General features: G+C 52.9%; 1 protein-coding gene and 1 long non-coding RNA gene across 3 annotated transcripts in view; both read left to right on the top strand.

Annotated features, from left to right (window-relative positions):
• The window catches only part of LOC309632572, a 102,111-nt gene that overhangs the window by 40,386 nt on the left and 40,349 nt on the right, over positions 1-21,376 (top strand). The gene's annotated exons all lie outside the window — the stretch shown is intronic.
• On the top strand, positions 1,408-19,916 carry RAMP3 (receptor activity modifying protein 3). Of its 2 annotated transcripts, XM_082400248.1 has the most exons (3): positions 1,408-1,550; positions 14,699-14,831; positions 18,932-19,916. In XM_082400248.1, the coding sequence occupies exons 1-3, from the start codon at positions 1,484-1,486 to the stop codon at positions 19,185-19,187; spliced, it is 456 nt and encodes a 151-aa protein (XP_082256374.1). In that variant the 5' UTR covers positions 1,408-1,483; the 3' UTR covers positions 19,188-19,916. The 2 variants fall into 2 exon arrangements, with proteins under 2 accessions (XP_082256374.1, XP_082256375.1); XM_082400249.1 differs by lacking the exons at positions 1,408-1,550; positions 14,699-14,831 and adding an exon at positions 15,568-16,509.

Raw genomic sequence — 21,376 nt, 5'->3', positions numbered from 1 at the left:
TTTTAATTAGCTTGAATTCGCCCTTGAAATAATTCTGGTTGTAATCAGAAAAAGCACAGAAAGCTTCAATCCCTTATTAAGTGGACTTCCTCATGCAAGAAAGGTCAGTTCAGCTCTTGCAAGGTAGTTGTTTTGCGTGCCTGTACTAGAATCCCTCTACCCAACCCTCCCTCGCAGGACGGGGACTTCGGGGTGGGGTTATTATCCACCTCCCACCACTCAGAGAGGCGGAGGCCTTGTCCAGGTGGGGAGCCCACTTGCTCCATCCCTGTGACTTGGGAAGGGCCAGGCTGAGAGCAACCAATCCCTGAGGGGGCCCCTGCCTTCCCGACCCCGCTCCCTGAGCCCTCAGACCAGCACGTGCTGGGGGGGGTGTGGACTGGGGGCACCGTAGGGCAGAGGGGTCCCCACCAGTGACAGTGTGACCAGCTGTCCGTGGGGCCAGAGTCTATGCTAGGGGCTGAGGGTGACAGAGGTGACCAAACCAGGCGAAGTGATCCACGCTTGGAGAACCCCGAGTCCCTCCGTCCCTCCCCTCGGAGCCCGTGACCTTCCTCTAGGTCAGGTCCTTAGGGGTACCCAGTCAGTCTCCTGGCCCTCGTCTTGTCCCCTGAGGCCTCCAGAGGGCACAGCGCAGGACCAGGGCCTGAGGACGCGGTTCTAGCCATGGGCAGTGGGGTGTGTGCGTGAGTGCAGCCGAGTGCACGCGTGCACGGCCCCACCCGCTCTAGTCCAGAGGGGTGCAAAGGCGCCTGGCACAGGTGAGGCCCCAGGAAAGTATCCTGGGGGCCTGAGGCCAATAAGAATTCGGGGATCAGCCGCGCTCCACCCTGAGGGCCCCTCCCCGCACCCTCACACAGAGATATCCCCACGCTCAGCCAGCTCTCTCCCCGGGGGGCTGCCCTCCTCGGTCTCTCATGGCGCAGAGACGCACCGCAGTCCTTCTCCAGACGCCTTCCCCTGCTCTCCTTCGGGCCGGGGTGAGGGTGGGTGCATCCGCAGGCTGCCCTCACCCGCCCTCACCTTGCCCCGCCGCCCAGCCGGGCGGAGCCTTACGGGCGCTCACTTGCGGTGGGCCGCGCCCACAGGGCTGGAGGAAGGGGGCTTGCGCTGGGGAGGGGATCCGTCCTGGGGGAAGGACCGTCCAGTGGGGAAGACATACCTTGGGGGATAGGGCGCGTCCTTAGGGGACTCGTCCTAGGGATGGGAGCGTCCTGGGGGAGGAAGCGTCCTGAGGGGGAGCACGTCCTGGAGGAGCACGACCTGAGGGAGGGCACCTGGGTGGGAGGGAGGCGCATCCTAAGGGGCGCAGAGCGCATCCTGGGGGAAGGCACCTCCGGGGGGCGGGCTTTTTGCGGCCCCATCCCCGCCTGGGCTCCGCCCCCGGGCGCCCCTAGCGCCCCCAGCCGGGACTCAGCTGTACCGCGCGCCGCAGCTGGAGGGTGCGCCACACAGCTGGACCGCGCGCCCCAGCTGGTCAGCCATGGAGACAAGAGCGCGGCGGCGCCCGCACCTTCTCCCGCTGCTGCTGCTGCTGCTGCTGCTCTGCGGTAAGGGGACGCTCGGTCCGGCACCGGGGGGCCCCAACCGCCTCTGGGGCCGTGGGATCCGCGCGGCCTTTGCCTTCCTGCATCCGCACCTGGCTGCACCTCCTCCCCTGCACCGACCTGGGCGAGCCCGGCGCGCCCCGCTCCGGAGGGGCGAGGGGTGACCCGGGGGCGGTCCCCAGGCTCTCTCCAAGCCGATGGCGACGCACCGGACTAGGAAGGAAGGCGCAGGGTCTCCTGCGGGCTCTGCATCGCCAGCCGCAGACTCGGCCTGGGCCTGCGCCTCCCAGCTGCGATTTCCCCGGCCTCGCTGCCCTGGAGCTGGGGACGCCATGCCAGCGCGACACCCCGAGCGAGCAGCGGCGGCGGGCATGTCCGCCTCCCTCCTCCCTGTGAGATAGTGCGCTCCTCGTCCCGGGGCTCCTGCGTTCACACCAGGCGCAGGGGTGTGCATGACAGGAATCCAGAACAGGGAGTGCTAGATCTTCCCTGCTGTGCCTGTCCGTCCGAGGACAGTGTTTCAGTGTGAGTGTGTGTGCGCGCGTGTCTGGAGAGACTGGCTGCAGGGGGCAGGGGGCGGCTCTCCGAGGCTGCCTCTCCCAGATCCCTTCTCCAGCAAGAAAACGCAACTCCTGGGAGAACACATTGCTCACACATTGGGAATGGATTGCATGAAAAGGTGGTTTTGAAAAATCGTTCTAAAGAAATCATCCAAGAACAAGTAATAGGGTGTGCGTGTTTGCGGAGGGCTTCGGTGGGAGATACTTGCTGAGACTGGGAGTTGCAGAGCAGGGTCTGAGCCTGGCCAGCTCTGGGAGGAGGGAGCCCTGGCCTGGGGTTCAAGGGTCTCAGGCCCTGTCCGTGGGGGCCACTGTCCCCTGGGTCCTTTGGGATGCTCCCTTGCCCTCACTGGCCTCAGTTTCCCTGGCTGTAAGATGCAAAATTGGGCTTATTTGAAATATCGTTTTCAGCTTTGATGACCTGGAATTTGGAAAAGGCCGCATGGGCCCATCAGCATCTTGAACTCTAGGTTACCCTTCCACTGGAGATGTCTGGGGTGGAGAAAGTGTGACTTCATTTCATATTCTGGGGTTAGAGCCCTAGGGTTAGCTGGGTTTTGTGTTGAAGGAAAGGGTGATTGGTGGCTTCCAGAAATCAGGAGTGCACTGATGTGGGATTTCAGCAAGCTTCAAATACAAAGCTCTTGGATGGAGATTTTGGTCCTTGTAATGGAAGAGGAATCCTTTGATTCACTACGAGGGAAGCTGAGGTTCTCCTCACCTGCCTATAGCATGGAGTTGAGAAGGACCAAAGGCAGACCCTGTGCAGAAATCTTCTGTGTTAATAATCTTGGGCTCATGTTGGCACGGTTCTGGAGGCCACCTTGTCTTGTCTTGTTGGTCCCAGTGTCCCCCTCCCATGGAGCCTGGGCTCAGGCTCCCCAGCCAGGGGTGGGGACCAGGCCAGCCTCTCAGCAGACACTGCCCGGTGCTGGCCCGGTCAGAGTGAGGGCCTCGGGAACTGGCTCCTGACTGAGTCAGGGAGATGCAGGGAGAGGCAAACCTGCTCTTGGTCACGTGCTGCTTTGTCGTAGGTGGGATGGGGGCCATATCAGCCCTGGAGGCTGCTGCATCTTGAAGGAGGGTTTCAGGGCTGCTGGCTGTCTGTGCTCTGGATCCTGACACCCTGCTGTCCCTGAGCTGCCTCTGAGCTGTGCCAAGTGGGGGGCCTGGCTTCCCAGGGCGCAGGGCCACAGGGGGGCTGGTTCCTATTGACCATAGGGGCCCACCAGGGGCTCTGAAGGGCCCATCAGGCAAGGTGCTTCTTTGAAAATTACAAACCCTAATTCAGAAGCAGTTGCTGCTGTGCAGGGCCCTGGGGTAGTGAGATCAAGCAGAAGTCCACTCAGCCGAGCCTCTGACTCTGTGTCTGTTACCAGCCAGAGCCAAAACTGAACTCAGGTTTGGCTGCTCACTGCTCAAAAGTCAATGTTCGAGAGACAGGAGTTGGTGGGGGAAAAGAGATGCTTTATTCAGGAATCCAGGAACGTAGGAAGATGGCAGACTAGCATCCCCCAAACCAGCTCTGCGTTGCCAATCAGAGGGCAGGAGCTTTTAAAGGAAAGCTTCCAGGATGTGCAGGGGACTCTGTGCAGAACAGCACTGCTCAAGATGGAGCTGCTTGTGTCATGGCTACAGTCTGATCATCATGCAGGTAGCTTTTTCCCTCTGGTGGTGGTTTTTATCAAGTATGTACAAAACAACTCAGGAGTATGCATCAGACACTGTTATCTGTCTTCTTCAGGGAGGAAATAAAGATTCTGTGACTGCTATATGGCTGATTTACTCTTTAAATTGTTACCATTCTCTAGGCCTAACTGCTATTTTTGTCACTACATGTCTATATCCTTTCAATCATTAATTCTTGAGCCAGGCTTTCGTGACTCAGGGGAGGCCCCTAGGAGACTAAAGCTTTTTTCTACAAACAAGAAACAGGGGACCCAGAAGGGCGTCTGTACCTGAGAGGGTCCTGCAGAGTCCTGCTTGGTTTCGGTCCCCCCTTTTCTTTGATATTTTCCAATCCTGAGGAGGAACAGGTGCAGAATATGAAAGGGAATAAAGTTTTGGATAGAAAGGTTAATCATAAACTTGCCAGAGGAGCTTGGTTTTAGTTCCGTTTTTGTTTTAACTTTTCCCAAATCTTTGAGGGAATGGGGTGATGATCACTCTGGTTACTTCCTGGTGAAGCGGGGCCTAGTCCTGCCTCAATTTGGGGAATGGACACAGAGTTGGAAATAGTCCCTATTTCCAAGCTTAGCATCAATATTTTGTATTATGAAAACATTACTTCCCTCTTTGATTGCTTTGTCATAGCACCTGGACAAACATTTGAAAATTAGTAGATATATTACAATGAGGATAATAATCAAAATGCATGTTTGTACTATTTTCCGAATGTATTTTCTTCCCTTAATGGTTAAAGCAGACATACAATGTATGTTTAATAGACCACAAACAGGCTGTTTTAAATTAGCATAAAATTTGAGTTAAATCATGTAAAGCAGAAAGACTTCCCTATACGTCAATATGTGAACATTTCTTCTATCATTTCCCCCTTTTGATTGCAAATCTTTCAGTAGAAAACACTGATGATCAAAATATCTGTCCCTTGATTGTGTTTGCTGCCTGCCCTGGGTCTATCATCTCCCTTGGTGCTACTTCTACTTTTTGTTTGTATGTTTGCCTAGTTATCCATGTTGGGGGAAAACTAATCAGACATAACAAACAGCTACAAAGGTATGTTGACAGGGAAACATTTTATAGGTTATACATCTTATCAATTATATCAAATTGTCACACAAACATTGCACGTGCTCCAAGCAGTAGACTTAAAGCAAGCAGTGATACATGCCACCGGTAGTTTGTGACAACTTTATTAGAGAAATTTTTTCATATAATGTTTTCCATGTAGTTTAATAGACCAAATAATCTTAATTAGTTTAATATTTCTTTCTGAGATGGCTCAGGGACCCTTTGGAAAACTCAAAGTTAGCTAGAGAAAGAAACTTACAATCTGTTATCAAAGCAGCTCAATATTCCAGGAAAACTTTGTTCTCTTAACAGAGAGAGAAGAACAAACTCTAGTCCTGTATTAGTTTGCTTTTAAATTCAATCTAATCTCAATCAATCCTGACCATGCACAAAACTCTTTTCTTAAGGTTCCTTTTCCATAAACCTTCCACAACTTTCTGTATCTATATAAGTTTGTCCCTTATTTTTTCCCATCTAGAAACAATGAGCTCTAGGACAAAATTATTTTCCCTTTTTCTTTAACAAAAATATCTCCATCCTTCTCTTGCTGACAAAGTATTTTCTTTACATTCTGAAATGATTTCCTTATTATTTTTAATAGTTTAATAGCATATTTATTAGAATTTTTAACCCTTAAAAACCTTAATCGCCAGCAAAAACCAAAAGCCAACTAACTGAACTGTTTGTCATACCAACGTTTTCTGATTGGCAAACTTATAAACATGTTCTCTAACCTCTAAAAACGTATTTTTAAAAAAATACATTTTTATAGCATAATTTCTCTCTTTAAAGTGGTTCAAGATGTGTCTAATAAACCCAAACATCTTTAGTTTTTTTTTTTTCTCATAAGACAAAAGAAGATAGACTTGTCTAGCAATCAATGTTCCAGTATTTTATCTTAAAAATGACCTAGACCTTCATGAAATTTTTATCATTTAACTTAATTCAGCAAAACTCGAAAGTTTCAAGTTACTAAGAATCTGGAAAGACTGAAACATAATTACTTCTAAAGAGTTCACCTAAAAGCTTCTATACCACTTAGCTCTATTTTTTTTACTTATGACAGTATCATCATACCAAATTAATTTTCTTGTTGACAATTTTTTCAATAGATATAATATGAATTTACTGACTTTCAGTAAACCTAGGTACAATAAAATTATCATACTTAACATTGATGACTCTAAAGACATGTCTGTATTAACTATACTTAAACTAACTTTAATGCTGGATATTAATTTAATACTGAATATTCCCCAGATCACATGAACCTGAAATTCATTTTGGTTAGTTTTTTGTTGTATTTAGAAATGTTTGATTTGTAAGCACTTACTTTTCTTTAAGCCAATTAAGTAGAGCTCATTTACAAATTAGTTTTGGTAATACTATCCAAAGATAAAGACATATAATTATAATGTATACATAGACATACATATATCCAGATAGGCAGAGATCTCATAGCTTCATTTAATTAAATTATTTATTTATTTATTTATTTATTTATTTATTTATTTATTTATTTATTTTTGGCTGCGTTGGGTCTTTGTTGCTGTGCGCGGGCTTTCTCTAGTTGCAGTGAGTGGGGGCTACTCTTCATTGCGGTGCGCGGGCTTCTCATTGCGGTGGTTTCTCTTGTTGTGGAGCACGGGCTCTAGGTGTGTGGGCTTCAGTAGTTGTGGCAGGTAGGCTCAGTAGTTGTGGCTCGTGGTCTCTAGAGTGCAGGCTCAGTAGTTGTGGTGCATGGGCTTATTTGCTCCGTGGTATCTGGGATCTTCCTGGACCAGGAATCGAACCCATGTCCCCTGAATTGGCAGGCAGATTCTTAACCACTGCACCACTGGGAAGTCCCATACCTTCATTTTAAAACTTATTCATGAATCAGGTATTTATTTCAATACAAAACTTATTAGTTTATAAATCTCATCCCATTTTTCCTCTCTATTGTGAAATAGCTCTAATGCATAATAGTAGTGTAGTTTAGGGACCCATTAAAGGGCAAATTTTTTCCCCCTGAATCTAGGGAGTATTATGGCCAGGTTGTATTCAAAGGAAAATCATTTTTTTACATTTCATTGGTTTGCAACTGGAAGTGGTCCAGTTCTGGAGGATGCACCCTGAGGTACTGCATTCAGGAAACAAATTTTGGTTCCCATAGAAGTCACACTTATGCACAAGACAAATGCAAAGATACACACAAAGAACAAAATTCAACTCTTGTAGCACAAAAACAGAAGGGTGAAGTCCAACAATTCCCTCGACTTACCCAAATGAGGTCCCCTCTTTTTAACAACAAACAACATACAAATGGAAGGATAGGGAATCAAGACATCATGTGTCATGGCAGTTCACCTGGCCAGTGTAAAACCAAAAATTGTAGTTGGACTAAGTTAAATTTACTTACTTGAGTTTGAAAAGCCTCTCCCCCTATCCTTTTTCACTTTTGGTTGAAGTTCTACTAATTAACCCAAGGCCTACTGCTCGGTTTCATGCCTAGCCCTTGACCAGCCCCTTGGGTCTGGGTGTGAATCCTGGGGGCCTCCCTTTGCAGCGGCTTAACCCCAAGATTATAAGACACTTACTTACTGGCCCTTAGCTTCAGTTTCCCCCACTCTAGTGTGGATGCAGGAATAGCAACTTATAAAGGGCTGTTGTGATTGCCATTTGGATTCAATGAGTTCAGTCCCCATAACGCTGTTTGGGGCCCAAGAGTGTGGAATGAAAGGGTTGTATGTATGGGAAGCTTCCATCAGTGCCTGGCACACATTCTGTGGGCACTTGAGTTTGCTAGCAACTGTGGCTCCCAGGGACTCACTTACAGCACCCCCAGACAGAGTGCCCATGCCAGTGTGTATGTGTATGAACATGTCACTGTCACTGTTTTTGTCACTGGTGGGAGTAATGTTGTCCTGCTGTTGAGCCACCTCCTGTCACATTGCATTCTGTGGACTCAAGCGAGCCCAGATGCAGTGGCTGGATATCAAGTACCCCAGTGACGCAGTGATTGCAAGGAGGTGGTTAGCCGAGGGGTGTTTGAAGGTCCTCTGACGTCCCTCTTCATTGTATAGATGCAGAAACTGAGGTCCAGGGTGGGGAGGTAACTCCCCAGACTGCAGGGACTGGGGGCAGAACCTTTCAGAAACCACACCCTCCCACAGCCCTACTGGCCATGGCCCATCGCTGCAGAGCCTTCGGAGTCTGCTCGCTGCTGGTTTGCACCAGAGGAGAAAGAGAGCTCCTGTATTTCATTTCCAAATGACTGGCCATAAAAGGCCTTTCTCTTGGAAATGCATCTGTTTGGCTGTTTATCATCTCCCAGAGTCTGGAAGTCCCCTACACAAAAGGAACACAGTCCTGCATTTTCTTTGTTTCCCTGATGGAACCAACTGAAACGGTTTTCTATTTCAATTTAATACCTGAGACCTTTACTAATGCAGCTGGTAGCTTGAGTGGGTGGCAGCAACACACTTTCTTGGTGTCAGGAATCTGCATCTTTACCTCACTGTTCTAACACAGGGCAGGTTGTTGGGTTTGGCTGGGAGCCCCTTAAGCCTGTGCATCAGAAATGGTGCCGTAGTTACCAGTCTCCCCACCCCCTCATGGAGGGCACCTGTGGTTGATCAGACAGGTTTCCCATGGTGCCTGCCCTGTGCACCCTCACAGCATCCTTCCCCCCCCCCGCCCCCCGCCCCATGGGCGGGGGAAGTTATCCCAGGAAACCTGCCTTAGGATGTCATGTGGTCCTTGATGGTACATTCTCAACCTGCCCTGGCCAGGCCCCTGTGGTGCCAGGTATGTGGCGATTCTGGGACACGTGGAGATTCTGGGTTCATGGAGATTCATGGAGGAAGGAGGAAGGAAGAGGAGGAAGGGGCTCCAGTGGCGGGGAGAAGTGGGAGGGGAGGAGGAGAATGAGGTGGAGGAGGAGAAAGCACTGGGCTGGGTCTCAGTGGTCTGACAGGTGGCGGTTGGGTCAGGCTGAGGATGTCTAGGTGTTCCAGGTCCAGGGGTCCAGGTCCAAGGGGTCCAAGAGGTCCAGGGGGTCCAGGTATTCAAGGTCCAGGGGACATCTAGGAGGTCCAGGGTCCAGGTATTCAAGGCCCAAGGGGTCCAGGGGGTCCAGGTCCAGAGGATTAAAGTCCAGGTCATCCAGGTCCATGGATCCAGGTTCAGCTGGGTCTAGATGGTGGTCCAGGTGGTCTAGATGGGCCAGGTCCAGTTGGGCCATGGCTGGGAGGAGTGGCAGCAGCCAGCAGGGGTGAACAGTGTGAGACTTGCCTGGCCCGTGCCCATGTGGGAGGAGGGTGGAGCCCAGGAGACCCATGGAGGATACTGGGAGGATACTGTCAGGGGATGACAAGACCAGGGCCAGGAATGGGTACAAGGGCTGGGTGTAGAGAACATCAGGTGGACTTTCAGAGCCTGTGGTGGGGAGCCTGTCAGTGAGCTGCTGGGAAAAGATGCCTTTGGAACAGGGCGGCCAGTGGGAGAAAGGAGCACAGGCTGCCTTCTCATCATCTGCCTCCACCTCAGCCTGAGAGCCTGCGTTCCCTCAAGTCGCTAACTGCGGGCCTGCACGGCCCTGGACCCAGGGCTGCACCTGGGTTTGGCCCCCTACCGTGTTACTGCGCAGGTGGATGACTTTCCCGGTCACGGTGGCCCTGTCTTGTCGGGCTGTTGCAGGGCTTGGCGAGTTGGACCACACTTAGGACAGGGCACTCAGTGGACATTGGTCGGTACTGAAGCGGAGGGAAGCCAGGCAGGGAGGTGTCACGGCCGGTGTCACGGCTCCACTTCCACATAGGGAAACTGAACCTCAGAGAGGAGAGTGAGTGCGTCTGGGCTGGGGAGCAGAGCCACGGGGCTGTCTGACTCCCCTCTGACTCTTGGCTTCAGCGCTCCCATTTTCTGTCTCTTACTCTGCAGAGTGGGGGCCTGGGTCTCGCATCACCCACCTGGAGCTGGTCAGAGATTAGCATCTTGGTGCCCCAGGCCTGCGGGGTCAGAATCTTCATTGCGCAAGATCTCCGCGTGCCTGTGTGCACGTAACTGTGAGCAAGCATTGCTCTTCCCACTTGTTCTCGGCTCTGACAGCACGTTGGAATTATGTGGGCGTAGGGGCGGTTTAACAAACACCGATTCTTGGTCCCTGTCTCAGGGCCTGGGCTGTGGCCTGGGTGAGTCTGGTGTACGACCAAGTCAGACACCTCACGTGGTCCCCCTGAGAGACTCAGTGCTGAGAGGGCCGGGAGGGAGCCCCCTAGCCGCAGAGATCTCCAGGTAGGCTCAGGTATGGTGGTCTGCACCAGCCTCAGAGGGGAATGGCTTTGTTCTGCCTTCAAAGGGCTTTTATTACAATGATTGTTTCCTTCAACGACTTGAAAGTCGAGAGCTGTGTTAAAACAGAACTGAATCGACAGCGTGGGAGCACACAAGCCAGACCTGCTGGAGCCTGGGAAGGGGGGCTGTGGTGATCTGCAGAGGAGGGTGGGTGGCCAGAGGGTCCCGGCAGAGTGGTGTGTGTGGGGGGCAGTGGGGGCCAGATGGTGATAAGTTGAGAGAGATTTCCCAGGTTCATGACTATTAACTAGTGAAAACAGCCAGAATCAGAATAACTCCTTTTTTTATAAACGGGGAGATAAGGCCCAGAAAGGTGAAGGGCCTCTCCAGAGCCACACAGCAAAGCAGTGACTACAAGGGGGCGGGGCTGGCATCTGATGGGTGGCGTGGTTAAGCTTCAGAAGGACATCGCCCTCCCTTCCTGCAGAGATGGCACCCCTCCTCTTGAAGGGGCATCAGCTTCCATCTTGGCTGCTGGTTGCCTGCTCGCCTGGGACACCTTGACGTGAAGGCTCTGAGGCTCAGGTTGGGTTCAGTGGGGGAGTGCTGAGTTTAAAAACTCACCTCTGCCTTCTGTTAGGCTTTAAATAAACTGGGAAGGCCTGCACACCTGCACTAGTCTGGCTTTGGGTCCACCTTCCAGTGTCACTTCTTCTCCTTTTCACCCAACAACCGTATGTATCCACCCCAGTGCCACTGGGCTCCTGTCCTACCCCTGCACACCTCTGCTACTCACGTTTTTATAATCTTATTGGTGTTTCTGTCTATTGTTCTATAAATTATTGAGAGAGGATATTGACTTCTCCAATGATAATTGTGGATTTGTCAGTTTCTCCCTGTAGTTCTATTCATTTTTGCTTTGTGTATTTTGATGCTCTGTTATTGGGTGCATACATGCTTAGCATTGCTATGTCCTCTTGATGAATTGAGCCCTTTATCATTATGGAATGAGTCTTTTCATCTCTGGTAATATTATTTGCTCTGAAATATACTTTGTCCAGTATTAATTTAGCCACTCCACCTTTCTTTTGATTAGTGGTAGCATGGCATATCTTTTCCCACCTTTTACTTTGAATCTATTTGAGTCATTTTAAGGTAGGTTTCTTGTAAGTAGCCTAATATTGGGTCTTGCTTTTTGATCTCATCTAACAATCTTTGTTTCTTAATTGGGGTGCTTAGACCATTTACTTTCAATATGATAATTTATTGATATGGTTAGTTTTAAATCTAACATGGTACCGTAAGTTCTTCTTTCCCTTTCTCTCTTTTTCTGCCTTCTTTTGGACTTAGTACTTTTTTCACTTTTCAACTCCTTCTTCTTCTCCTTCACTAATTGACTGTAATTATTATTATTTTTTGGTTACTTTAGTGGTTGCTTTAGGGTTTGTAGTGTATATCTTTAACATATCACAGTCTATCTTTAAATGATATTATATCAATTCACGTATAGCACAAGAACCTTCCATTTTTGACGTTTGTGTTATCGCTGTCATACATTTTATTTAAACTTAAGTTGTAAATCCACAATACATTATTTATTTATTTATTTATTTTTATAAATTTATTTATTTTTGGCTGCTTTGGGTCTTCGTTGCTGCATGCGGCCTTTCTCTAGTTGCAGTGAGCGGGGGCTACTCTTCATTGCAGTGCACGGGCTTCTCATTGCAGTGGCTTCTCTTGTTGTGGAGCACGGTCTCTAGGTGTGTGGGCTTCAGTAGTTGTGGCTCGTGGGCTCTAGAGTGCAGGCTCAGTAGTTGTGGCACACGGGCTTAGTTGCTCTGCGGTATGCGGGATTTTCCTGGACCAGGGATCGAACCCGTGTCCCCTGCACTGGCAGGTGGATTCTTAACCACTGCACCACCAGGGAAGCCCCCACCATACGTTATTTTGTTTTCACAGTCAGTTATCTTTTAAAAGATTTAAATATTGAGAAACAAATTTTATATATTTACTCCTAGAGTTACAATTTCTGGTGCTCTTCATTCCTTTGTGAAGATCAATATTTACTTCTGATATTATCTTCCCTCTCCCTAAAGGAAATTCTTAAATATTACTTGAAGTTTGAGTGTGCTCATAATACCTTCTTTCAACTTTTGAATGTTTGAAAAAGCTTTTATTTTTTAAAAAAGCTTTTTGAGATATAACTTACATACCACACATTCACCCATTTAAAGTATATAGTTCAATGTTTTTTCGTATATTTACAGAGTTTTGCAACTATCACCACAATCCAGTTGAGAACATTTCATCACTCCTAAATAAAGTCCATGCTCATTAGCAGTCATGCCCCATTCCACCAACCCCCTTGGCCTTAAGTAATCTAATCTGCACTCTGCCTCTATAGATTTGGCTATTCTGCAAATTTCATTAAATGGAATCATACAATATGTGGTATTTTGTGACTGGCATCTTTCACTTAACATAATGTTTTCAAGGTTTGTCCAAGTTGTAGCACATGTCAGTACTTCATTCTTTTATGGAAAGAAATTACACTACTACATCTAGTAGTGTAATTGTGGGGTCATATAGTAACTATTTTTAACATTTTGAGAAACTGCCAGGAAACTATTTTCTAATGTGGCTGCATCATTTTACGTTTCTACCAGCAGCATATGAGGGTTCAAATTTCTCCACATCTTCACCAACCTTTGCTAGATCTTTTTGATAATAGCTATCTTGGGGGGTGTGAAGTGATATCTGATTATGGTTTTGACTTGCATTTCCCTGATGGCTAATGATGTTGATTATCTTCTCATGTGCTTATTAGTCATTTGTGTATATTTTTGGAGAAATGTTTATTCAGATCCTTTGCCTATTTTTAAATGGGTCATTGCTCTCTTTTTATAGAGTCATAAGAGTTCTTTATCTATTCTAGATACAAGGCCCTTATCAGAAATATGATTTTCATACATTTTCTTTCATTCAGTGGTTTGTCTTTTCACTCTCTTGATGGTATCTTTTGAAGCACAAAAGTTAAAAAATTTGATATAGTTCACTTTCTTTTTCTTTTGTTGTTTGTGCTTTTGGTGTCATATTTAAGAAGACTTTGTCTTATACAAGGACACAAAGACTTTCTCCTTTTATCCTAAGAACTTTTATAGTTTAGCTCTTACATTTAGTTCTCTTATATGTTTTGAGTTAATTTTTGTGTAAATTGTGAGGAAAGGGTCTAACTTTATTCTCTTGCATGTGTATATACAGTAGTTCCAGCACCATTTGTTGAAAAGACTATTCTTTCCCTGGTGAATTGTCTTGGTACATTTATAGAAAATAATTATATTCTAAAATGAAGGTTGATTCTTGGACTCTCAATTTTATTCCATTGATCTGTATGTCTCCTCTTACGCCAGTACCACGTTGTCTTCATTATTGTAAGATTATTGTAAGTTGTGAAGTTGTGAGTCCCACATAGGCACACATACATCGGATACACACAGTAGGGCAGCGTACACATAGATACACACGTACAAACACACATACCACATAGACATACATATACACACAACACACATACATCAGGACACACACGGCAGAGCAGTACACATATATACATCAGGATACACATGGCAGGGCAGATATACCTACACACACAACACACACAGATGTGAACACAACACACACACACCAAGACACACATGGCAGGGCAGCGTACACATAGACACACACACACATAGACGTACACACATACATATATCAATACAACATACATACTCCAGGACACGCACAGCAGGGCTTTCTCTTGATTATATGATGGGAGCCAAAGCTGGGGGTCATGAGAGGGAAGATTACGAGGTGGGGAACTGACCCCCGGAAATCGGGTGCCTGGAGAGGGTGGGGGGACGGGTCCTGAGGGTCAGACAGGCGGGTGTTCCCAGTGGGAGGAGGGTTTTCTCTGGGGGCGGAGGGGACAGGAAGTGTTGGGGGCAGAGTTCAGGAAGAGTGATGAGAAATCCTGGGGCAGGGGTCCTGCCAGACCCCAAGAGTGTTCAAAGGACTGGCCGCTGTTGCTGGACCCTGCAGCCCTCAGCCCCTGCCCTCCTGGAGTTCAAGGGTGTGGCTCTGACAGGGTGGGCAGTCCTTACTGTCAAGGGGCCTCTGTCGCTGCCCAGAGGCCTGGGACTGTCATCAGACTCTCAGAATCCTTCTGGGGACATGCTCCAGGTGCCCTCACCCTCGAGGTGCAGCGGGCGTCCCTGCTCCCTGCTCCCTTCCCCCACCCAGCCCGGAATCCGTCAGCCCGCAGCCTCTCCCCTCCCGGGACCCCTGTCCCTCTGCATGCTGCCCTCCTCTTACGTGCTTCTTCCCATGCCGCCCTGGGAGGCCACGGGCCCTCTGGGTCCTGTCTCCTTGATGCCTCCAAGTGGGTCACTCTTTCTGCGCTGGCTTCAACCTCCCCGGGTCACATGGAGGTCAAGGTGAAGGAGGACGACCCCAGCTGGCCTTGAGGGCCATCAAGGCTCATGCCAGCAATCCCAGCAGCGCTCACGGCTGTCTCCTCTCTAGGGGAGTGCCCCCCAGTGGGCGGCTGCAATGAGAAGCGCATGCTGGCCATGCTGCCCCACTGCGGCGAGACCTTTGCCGAAAGGATGAAGAAGGTGGAGGTCTGGAAGTGGTGCAACTTGTCGGAGTTCATTGTGTGAGTGTCCCTGCTCAGGCACTGGGCCTGCCCTCGTCCTGCCCACGCCCTGCCCTCGCCCTGCCCTCGCCCTGCCCACGCCCTGCCCACGCCCTGCCCACACCCTGCCCTCGCCCTGCCTACGCCCTGCCCACGCCCTGCCCTCGCCCTGCCCTCGCCCTGCCCACGCCCTGCCCACGCCCTGCCCTCGCCCTGCCTACGCCCTGCCCACGCCCTGCCCACGCCCTGCCCTCGCCCTGCCCACTCCCTGCCCACGCCCTCCCATGCCCTGCCCATGGCTTGCCTACCCTCTGCCCACAGCCCGTCTGTATCCTGCTGACCGTCTGCCCGTGCCCCGCCCTCGCCCTGCCCACGTCCTGCCCTCGGCGTCTGTGCACCCATGCTCCGAGGTCCACTCCAAGCCTCACAGCCCTCCGCTCCCCTCACAGACCACCCTGGCAGTTCCAAACTGGACACTCCAGGCTGTGTGTCCCCCATTCCTCTGAGCGAGGTCATGTCTCTGGGAAACCCTGACACCCACTGCCCTTCCTGAGCTGGGTTCGTGCCCTGCCCTGGCGTGCCTGCCTCTCTGCACGGTCCATGCTGGGTGGAAATTGTCATGTTGGGTTTTCTTCACAGCACCGGCCAGGGCTGGGTTTGTAGTCAGGACCAGTGGACCCCAGAGAAACTGAACCCTGCTGGTTTCTACCTGGTGCGGCGGGAGCAGTGCCTCACCACAGAGGGCCCCACGTTCTAGAAGCTCCCGAGGTTTTTGATCTCCTCTGGTCACACCTAGCATCCAGTGTCAAGGTGGCCCTTTCACCTCCTCAGAAATCACCGATGGGCTGTGCCCACCCTCCTCCACTTCCCACTTGGCCATCTCAACCTGGCGCGCTGCTGGCGGCCGCTGCAGACTCAGACTGTCCTGTGAGCCACGCCTGCCTGGGGGGCCCATCCTCCCTGGGAGCCCTGGGTTTGCTCAGTCGCATCAGCCCTTTCCCCTCCAAGACCCCGGCCCCTGTGCTCTCTGTCCCCAGTGGCTGTTCTAGGGGCTTCCACGCCCATCTCCCCAGGGGACACTGGCTCCTTGTGGGCACATCCACAGGCCCCTCGCAGACATAGTCGTTCGCTGAACCAAACGGTATGAAATTTCTGTGTCTGCTGGGAAAGGGGGCTGGGGGCTCGGGAAGGGGCTTGGCCAGGCTTCTTCTTGTCCTCTGAGCCTGGCCTGGACGCCAAGCCTGGAGTGGACACACAGGGGTCAAGGGTAAGGGAGGATGAGGTGGGTGCTTCCCATCCTCTGCCTTTGTCACCTGCTAAAGCCTCAGCGAGGAGATCAGACATCCAGCCCTGGGGCTGGAGGACAGCAGAGGGGCAGCCAGGAGGGGGCTCTGGGAGTTGGAGAGAGAAGGGCCGACATCCACCTGAGTAGGGAAATTTGCCTGACGGGAGAGGGAGTCTGACGGGGGCGGTTTGCCTCGCTCCCGGCCTCTGCAACCCCCTTTCCCATCTGGGCTATGGCTGCGTCTTCTCTTGCTCTGGGAGCCAGACTGAAGGGAGGACATGGGGAGGCCCTGGGTGACCAGGGGACGCTTGGGAAGCACAGGCCCTGTCGTGACCCTGGTTCTGCGATGTCACACAAACAGCAGCTTCCTTGTGAAGAACACCCTGATTTCATCTCCAGCCTGAACTCGGGCTGGTGAGCTAACAGGGCTTGGGAGCTGTGTGTGCAAATGTGTGCATCCCTGCCTTCTGCCTCCCCAGCCCAGGGAAGGGCAGGATGCTGGATGTGGGAGTTGGCCTCTACAACTCTTGCCATGTGCCTGAGTGCCTGACCTTTCGGTGTCTTTTATCCTAAAAGCGTTTGCTATTAAAATTCGGAGCCACTTCCCAGCGTTCTTGGGAAGCACCAGGTGTGGGCATTCTGCGCCTGGCCCCGTAGGTCGATCCACAGAGATGGGTGCTGTGCTCAGCTCTGCCCCATTCCTGGCCTTTGGGGCTCACCTCGAGACTGAGCACCTACTATGTGCCAGGCACTTGTCAGGAGTGTATTCACTTCACTTCCTTTGGTCCTTTCAGTCACCTTATTGGATAAGAATTATGAACCCCATTTACAGGAGGGGAAACTGAGGCTCACGGAGGCTAAGTAATGTGGGCAAAGTCAAGAAGATGGTCAGTGGCCTAGCTGGGATTGAAGGACACTGATTCTTCATCCTGACCCCTAAGCTGCTGCCCTGTGCTGTGTTCCGTGCATGGGGGTCACACGGGCCACACACCACTCCCCAGCCCCTGCAGGCTTGCTGTCCACAGTGGGGCTTCCCCAGCTCCATCTGCTTCGTTTCAGCCCTACTGAGCCCTGGGGTGGGTCGAGGCTTGGCAGGGTGTCAGGTTAGAGGCTCTGTCTGGGGTGGCAGGTCACTGACGGGGCCCAGTGGGAGGGGTGGGTCTTGGGGAGTGATGGGCTTGCCTGAGGACCTGGCTGGTGAGGTGTCTCAGAGCCTGAACATGTCCCAGGGGGTCACATCACGGCTCTGCACACAGATCCCAGGCCATACCCTTTGCTTCCCGCTCTCTTTTGCCTTGTGTGGCTCTCCCTTGTCTGCGTTACCTGAGGGGTGCAGGGCAGACGTGTGCCTGACCAGCCACCCCAGCGTCTGGGCTGGGAAACTGCCCGGGGCTGCCAGGAGGCGTGGGCACTACGAAGGCCTGGTTGAGTGATTAGCCGCCCCGTTTCCCACCGCCTTTCCAGGCAGAGACGGGGTTCTGTACAGGAAGCTCCTTGCAGGAAGCAGTTCCTTCCTGTTGCTCAGGCCAGGCCACGCTCCCTGGGTCAGCACCGGAGGGAGGAGGGGGGGCCACAGGGCCTGGTTCCTGCGGGGATCTGAGGCCGGAGCCTCTCCCGCTCCCATACCTGTCCTGCATGCAGCACTCTGCCAGGTGCAAGAGAGTGTGGGCAGTGGTGGAGCTGGTGCACCTTGGCAGGTGTCTGACCAGCCCTCTCACCAGAGCATCTTGGACGATGGCTGCCAGCCTAGGCCACCAACCCCAGAGGCCGCTAATCCCAGGCCATCTGGCCGTTGGGCTAAACTCTGGGTCCTGGTAGCTGTAGCCCTTGGTTGGCTTCAAGGACTGTCCAGAGCCTGCCCGCTGGGTGGACGTGGCCCCTCATGGGTGGTTTGCTGAGTGCCCTTTCCAGGTTTGACCAACACAGACAGGAAGACCCTGGGGTGGGGGGAATCCCACGTGTCCTGTCAGCTGGGGCTGGGGGAGGTGACTTCTGAGAGGAAGACAGGCCGGGGCTGGGCTCACAGGTGGGACACGCCCCTCCAAACCAGGTAAATGAGGGCAGGCTGACTTGACTGGGAGGCCGCTGGCCCTTGGCCTGCCTCAGGGAGACCTCCTCCCCGGGGGCCCCATAGAGTGGCCTTAGGTGACAAGGCCCTTGCAGGTCCAAGTGGCTGTGACTCCACACATCCCTTGGTCTTGGAAAAAGAAGCCAGGCCCAGAGTACCCTCTGGGAAGACCTGGGAAGTGCTGGGCCCAGACCTTGGGCGTTGGGAGTTCACGTCCTCATAGGAAGCAGGTGACGGCTGTGGATGACCAAGATGAGGGCAGGGATGATGGAGGAGATGCAGACCGGGGCATGAGGTATATTTTGGGGAGCTCATGGCCTCAGAGTTTCCTTGCTGGGCTCTGCTGCCTCTGTTTTAAGATGGGAGGGCCAGGAGTTGGGCTCGATGACACCAGGCTCTGTGCAGAGGTCATTGTCTGCCGGGGTGGGCACGAGGGGAATCGAGCTTGTGACGCGGCAGCCTGCGAAGGGGAGTAGAACATGGCTGTGCACTTCGGGGCGGGGGCTTAGGGACAGATGAAAGCGGGGCTGAGGCCTAGAGGTGGGGAGCAGGGCATGGGGTCGCCATGCCAGAGAACCTCTGGGCAAGGACGCCAGGGAAATGGACCCTGCTGGCCCAACAGGGCTCATAGCAGGAGGCCTTCCCCTGTGGCCTGGGGCCATGATGAGAGCAGGCGGCCAGACGGGACTGCCCCCCACTTTCCCGGCGGTCAGGGCCAGAGTGAGAAGGGGCAGAGGAGCCAGGCGGTCAAGCCCTCTGCCTTCGCAGGTACTACGAGAGCTTCACCAACTGCACCGAGGTGGAGACCAACGTGGTGGGCTGCTACTGGCCCAACCCCTTGGCGGAGAGCTTCATCGCTGGGGTCCACAGGCGGTTCTTCCAGAACTGCTCCGTGGCCAGGCACCACTGGCAGGACCCCCCAGACGGAATTCTCATCCCGCTCATCGCAGCGCCCATCCTGCTGACCATCGCCATGACTGGCGTGGTGGTGTGGCGCAGCAAACGCACCGCCCAGGTGGTGTGAGGGCCCGGTGAGTCCGAGGGGCCCCGCCTGGAGAAGCGGAGGAAAGTTCTCCGGGGCTGGGAGAGCCGGTGGACACTCTTTGGCTGCCCCCCACCCTGTCTGGGCGGGCTTTGGGCTGGTGTAAGAAAACGTGCCGCGGCTGGAGCCTGCGTGCTGGGCACAAGTCACCGCCGCTTCGCCCGCGCTGTCCCAGGCTGGGCTGGGGCCTCGGGGTTCCTAGCACTGAGTCCCGCGGTGCCCCATCTGCAGCCCCGGCCAGACCCCGACCCCGCCTCCCAACTGACTCTACCCCTGGCCCCAGCCCCAGCCCTGGCCCCACCCCCAGCCCTGGCCCCACCTCCCACTCTGACTCCACCCCCAGCCCTGGCCCCACCCCAGCACCGCCCTGGAAAGGTGTGCCTATTCCCACCTGGCTGGGGGTTTGGGGAAGAGAGATTGGGAGGGGGTTTTTGTAGGTCCTCACTTCGCAGGCCTTGAGTCCTCTTGGTAGGGAGCCCACCTAGAGATCTGGGAGACTGAGGGTTGGGTTGGGGGTTCCAAGGAGCCACTGCACAGCCTGAGACCTGCTGTCTGGGGCCACCACCAGGGGCTGGAGCTGGGGTGGGCCTCCTTCCTAACGGGCCCCCCACTGTGAGCATGGCCTCGGGGTGGGGTCCCGTGTGCTCTCGTTCTGGCTGAGTACTGTCTGCCATGTCTGTGCTTTCTTTGAGTAAAAAGTCATGCTACTTCTGGGGTTTCCAGTTTTATTTCAGGGAATTAACAGAGACCCCACCTGGCCTCTTAGAACTGGCAAGTCCCCCATGCCCATTTTACAGATGGGGAGTGCCTGAGGCTCCAGAATGTCAGAACTCAGAGCGGCAAAGAGAGCTTCATACCAGGGGAATGTGGGCAGGCAGGAGAGATCTACCCATCCAGCTTGAAGAGGTTTTGTGCTTCCCACTGGCACCCTGCGCTTTGAGGATGGAGGGGAGACTATCCTTCCAGCATTTCAAGGTCACCTAGGGCTTGCCAAGACCCCCATCTGGTCCTGGAGACCTGGGAGCAGCTGGTGGGGGCACTTTGTCCGCAGACCTCTCGCTGGGCCTTGTCCGTGTTCCAGTTCTGGGGCCAAGGCTTTTGGATGTGGGCTGTTGGCTTCAGCACCGTCTTGCTGGGGACCAGAGGTGGGCCATGGCTATGAGTGGATGTGGAGAGAACCTGGCAGGGCAGTCCCTATGTCCTTCAGGGGCCCCGTTCCCCTTCCTGCCCAGAGGTGCGGGTGGTCCCCTGACCCTGTTGGTCCCCTCCAGGTGCCCAGAGGTGCGGGTAGGGGCACAGTGTAGGGACAGAATCTGAAACTCCTGGCACTTCTGCTTCTTGAGGCAGCTTTGGCCGAGGAACAGAAGTCTGTGATCTGAATGTGAACCCACGGTGACTCCAGTGTATCTCCTGCTACCTGAGCCTCCGCTGGTCATCTCTGAGCTGGACGTCTGCCAGATGACATGGCCTCTGGAGGCCGGGGTGCGGGGTCAGAGTGCTCGCGGGTCTCAGACCATCTCAAACCTTTAAAATGTTGGCCCTCTTCTCAGATGATGTCCTGGGGGGCCTGTCTGCCTTGGTGGGTGTGCAGCCCCGCCCCTGGCTTGCCCTGGCCACTCCCTGTTTGAGGGCCTCTGGAACACATGCTGTGTGTGCCTTCCCCTCCCCAGGGGTCCTCACCTCCTGGGTCCCATAAGAAGCTGGGCCCCCACCAAGAGGCTGCTCCTGTGTGCACATGGCCGTCAAGTGGCACTTCTTGGCTGCAGACCCCACCCTTACCAAGACTGGTGACCCTTGCAATCCTGGGCCAGGCACTGGGCCACAAGACCACCCCCCTTAGCTCTACAGTGCACTTTCTTCACTATGCTAACTTTAGACACCTCCTGGCCCCACTGAGACCTCCGACCCCCAGGCCAGCTCCGTCCAGCTCTGGCTCTCTGCCTCCCCTCCCGCCCAGCCTGAATCCTGGTCAGTGGACTATTGGTCATGGCTTTGTGTGCTCTGTCAGCCCCTTGGCCCTCTCGTCTTTCACTGTGCTCATTGGCAAAGCCAGGGCACGGCTAACCCAGTTCTTTGCCTCCTTGAACCTGCAGCAGGGCTGCTGAGTGTGTCGGGTGAAGAATGCACAGGGATGCTGTGTCAGCGCCTACTGCTGGGTAACAAATATCACA

This window comes from Balaenoptera borealis, assembly GCF_965194805.1.
Source record: "Balaenoptera borealis genome assembly, chromosome: 7".
Taxonomy (NCBI): Eukaryota; Metazoa; Chordata; class Mammalia; order Artiodactyla; family Balaenopteridae; genus Balaenoptera; species Balaenoptera borealis.
Note: the sequence above shows the minus strand (reverse complement) of the source record. Positions and strands in the feature narration are given on the sequence as shown.

Coding starts and splice junctions, on each gene's coding strand:
- RAMP3 (XM_082400248.1), top strand. CDS start 1,484: ATGGAGACAAGAGCGCGGCGGCGCCCGCACCTTCTCCCGCTGCTGCTG. Junction 1,551..14,698: donor GCTGCTGCTGCTGCTCTGCG/GTAAGGGGACGC, acceptor TCTCCTCTCTAG/GGGAGTGCCCCCCAGTGGGC. Junction 14,832..18,931: donor AACTTGTCGGAGTTCATTGT/GTGAGTGTCCCT, acceptor CTGCCTTCGCAG/GTACTACGAGAGCTTCACCA.